Source organism: Stomoxys calcitrans, chromosome 3, assembly GCF_963082655.1.
Source record: "Stomoxys calcitrans chromosome 3, idStoCalc2.1, whole genome shotgun sequence".
Classification (NCBI taxonomy): Eukaryota; Metazoa; Arthropoda; class Insecta; order Diptera; family Muscidae; genus Stomoxys; species Stomoxys calcitrans.
This window is the reverse complement of record NC_081554.1, coordinates 121,419,247-121,422,890: the sequence shown is the minus strand read 5'-3', so window position 1 is coordinate 121,422,890 and position 3,644 is coordinate 121,419,247. Positions and strand designations below refer to the sequence as shown.

The 3,644-nt window shown below is 35.7% G+C and overlaps 1 protein-coding gene across 1 annotated transcript; it reads right to left on the bottom strand.

Moving 5' to 3' along the window:
* Positions 1 to 1,761: 1,761 nt before the first annotated feature.
* Positions 1,762 to 2,654, bottom strand: LOC106083882 (uncharacterized). Its single transcript, XM_013247166.2, has 3 exons — positions 2,506 to 2,654; positions 2,177 to 2,443; positions 1,762 to 2,106 (listed from the first exon to the last, which is right to left on the bottom strand). The coding sequence occupies exons 1-3, from the start codon at positions 2,569 to 2,571 to the stop codon at positions 1,882 to 1,884; spliced, it is 558 nt and encodes a 185-aa protein (XP_013102620.1). The 5' UTR covers positions 2,572 to 2,654; the 3' UTR covers positions 1,762 to 1,881.
* Positions 2,655 to 3,644: the final 990 nt, after the last annotated feature.

Here is a 3,644-nt window from a genome sequence, read left to right as displayed (position 1 = left end):
AGTCAGTATTCCTATTAGCAATCTTTAGTGATGCTATCTCAGCCGCAAGATAAACCAAGTCCTGTTTTGTGAAATACTAGACCACTAACCCACGCCTTATTCGCGCAGTCAACGTAGAATTGATCCTCTTATTTTGAAAAACAACAATTATAATATGAAGGTAGAAATATCTTAGAATGATAACAAATTGAGTTTGGGAAAAGGACAACATTGTACCTTAATAAAAGTCACTAAAAAGCCTTAAAATAGCAGCGTACCTAAAATGTTTCTATTTTTGAAAGATGCTAAGTTTAATATGTAAAATTGTGCTAAGTTTGGCCGAATCGAATCTTGGGAACCCACTTCCATGGATTCTGCTAAAAATGTCCTTACACATATTAACTTATTTTAACTTATTTAAGTTATTTTCCAACAATCAAAACTGGAATTGGTTGCAGTTTCTATGGTCCGAAGAAGTCATATCAGGCTATATCAGTATATACACCGATTTCAATCGTACTTGGCACGGATGTTGGAAGTTGAAACACAAGTCCTTGTGCCAAATTAGATGAAAATTGAGGTTTCTAGGGGCCCAATAAATCAAATTCGGAGATCGGTTTACATGAGGGCCATATCAGTATATCGGCTGATTCGGAACACACTCGGCGCGGATGTTGGAAGTCAAAACACAAATCCTGTTGCCAAATTTCAGATAAATCGGATGAAAATTTAAGCCTCTAGAGATGTTTAGGTTCATATGGGGGGCTATATGCAAAGTTGAACCAATATGGCCAATTTGAAATCCTCAAAGACTTACATCGATAAGAAGTATCTGTGTCAAATTTTAAGCGGATATCTTGATTCGTTAGAACGCTATCGTGGTTTTGACAGACGGACGGACATTACTTGAACGACTCAGAATGTCAAGATGATTAAGAATATAAATACTTAACAGGGTCTCAGATAATTGTTTCGAGGTGTTACAAACGGAATGTCTTGATTGGTATGCCCCCCCATACATGTTCTGTCGTTCGTTAAAGACCGTGCTAAACACACAAAAACAATGCTTCCATACAGGAGTGCAACTATGTATGCAGATAAGCAAGCTACAGCTTACTCTAGAGTACCGAAAATGCGCCAGTATCAGCACTATAATTTTTTGCATCCGAATAATTGACTGCGTTAGTATTATTTTATAAACTAATTCTCAAACTAGCGCTTCAGCGCAAGAAACAATTGCGCTCCATGGTGCTTCCAATTCTATGAAAATTTTTTGCTGGATATGTTCAAGTTTCAATTTTTTGGCTTTCAAACGTTATGTAAAACCTTTGATCAAGGGAGACGCTTTAATCTTTAGCAATATTTTTTGTATCTGGACGTAAATTGTTGTAAGAATTCGTTCACTCCAAAAAACAAAGACATTTTGTTGTTGAATTAAAACTCAGTGTTTAACCAAGAGCTGGTGCGGTCCGAGACTATCTACTGATACCACACCAACCCGTGTGCTGCTCACAGTTATCCCGTACCGGTTTTTTTATAATTTTTTTTGTAAATGTATCAATTTCTTATGTTTATTTAGCAAATTATCAAAATTCTATATGGTTTAGTTTTAATTAAAAAATCATAAAATTTTGTTTTTCAATTTTTCCACTGTGAACAATTTGATTCACTGTGTTATTTATATGCAAATTTGCTATTTGTTGCTGGCCGGTTTTTTGTGGTGGTGTGTGAATCTAATTTCATGCATTTACATATGCAATGTAAAATTCATGGAAGTTTAAATTATTTGTTTAAATTAAATTTACTTACGTAATTATATTTTTCCATAAAGTAAACTTAAATCTATTTACATCTATATTTAATTTATACACATATAAAATTAATACCATTCTTATTTATAGCCTAAATCAGACTCTTGGATTTTTGCATTTGCTCTAGATATTCATCCATGGCGGTTTCAACTACTTTACCACTGGCTTTGGCCATTTTCCAAAAATACACTGCCACATCAGCAAAGAAGTTTTTCAATAGTTCTTTAAAACCATTATCAGTCAAAGCCTTTTGATATTCCTCATCACTCATGCCCGTTTCCGTAGGTTCGTTAAGAAGCAAAGGTGACTTATTGAACTAAATTGAAGTAAAGCTTTTGAATGGTGAACAACATATTCCTGCGCGGGCTTTATATCTATTACATTACCTGTTGAAAAGTTTCCCAGTACATAACATCCTTTTTCTCCAGCTCTTTCTCCTGTTTGGTCAATTCCAGCCTCTCCACAAGCAATTCGAAATCTTTGTAACGTTTTGTGTCTGACTTCAAGGATTGTTTTAGTTTATTGAAGAACTCGATTTGGGCTGTAAATATGTTATTCAAAAACTCTTCGGTTTCGAGACGGGCCTCACGTTCGAAATCCTCTTTGGCATCGTCACTGATAACTGGGGTATTTATCACTCCACATTGGCTTAGCTGAATTTAGAAAGACATTTCAATTTTTGTTTTGTTAAATTTCAATTTTCGATTTAACCCACTTTTATCACACAAAAGGTAAATAGAAGACAACTTATTGCCAATCGCCCCAATGGTGTTTTGAACATTTTCGTTTAGTAAATTGTGAATCCGTTTTTAATTTTAGTCTGCTGTATTGGACCTCTGTGCTGATACTAATCACTTCCATTCCTAGTTATACAATTATAGATGAATTAAATGCCATTGTCCAGGCCTATTTACACACACTCTGACAATCGCTTGTTCATTGTTGAATATTTTTGCTCCCATCAATTCATCGAAAGATTGCTGTTCCTAATTTCTCCCAGCCATTGTAGTGTAGAATAGTGGCTACGTTATCGCACTTGAAGGTCAATTCCATTATTTGCTGCAGTGCACATTAGACTGGATTACCAATATTTGAATTTGAAAATATTTTTGAAATTGTATGAATGTAACATGAAAATTGTCAAGGTGTAAACATGCTAGACAAGGTGCAAAACAAATGCAAATAATCTGTGAAGATTCACACTATCTTTTTAATCCGCAATCGTAGACCGATTTGAATCGTCCTGGGCACAGTTGTTGGAAGTCGTAACAGAGCACTACGTGCAAAGTTTTAGCCAAATCGAACAAAAATTGCGGCTTCCAGGCGCTTCAGACGTGAAATCTGGAGATCGGTGTATATGAGAGCTATATTGGGTTACAGACCGATTTGAACCGTACTTGTTACGGTTTTTCGTCGTAACAGATCACTACGTGCAAATGTTAAGCTAAATCGGACAAATATTACAGCTTCCAGGGGCTTAATATGTCAACAGTCATGATCGGGTTATATGGGAGCTATATCAGGTTATACACCGACCTGCAAAATACTTTGCACAAGTCAAAACAGATTTCTATTTCAAAACACAACATTTCAGTCTTATCGGAAAATATTTACGGCTTGTAAGGGATCTAGAAAGCATGTCGGAGGACCACTTTCTATGTAAGCTACATCCAAATCTGATCAGAAATGGCCCGTTTGCATTCCTACAGTAATAACGAGTATTTGTGCAAAATTTCAAGCCACTAGCTTTACGCGTTCAATTGGGATTTTCACAGACGGACATGTCTAGATCAACTCAGAAAGTCGAGATGATCAAGAATATATGTTCTTTATGGGGTGAAGTTAGAATGTCCG

Coding starts and splice junctions, on each gene's coding strand:
- LOC106083882 (XM_013247166.2), bottom strand. CDS start 2,571: ATGTTCAAAACACCATTGGGGCGATTGGCAATAAGTTGTCTTCTATTT. Junction 2,444..2,505: donor TTACCTTTTGTGTGATAAAA/GTGGGTTAAATC, acceptor TTCTAAATTCAG/CTAAGCCAATGTGGAGTGAT. Junction 2,107..2,176: donor ACTGGGAAACTTTTCAACAG/GTAATGTAATAG, acceptor ACTTCAATTTAG/TTCAATAAGTCACCTTTGCT.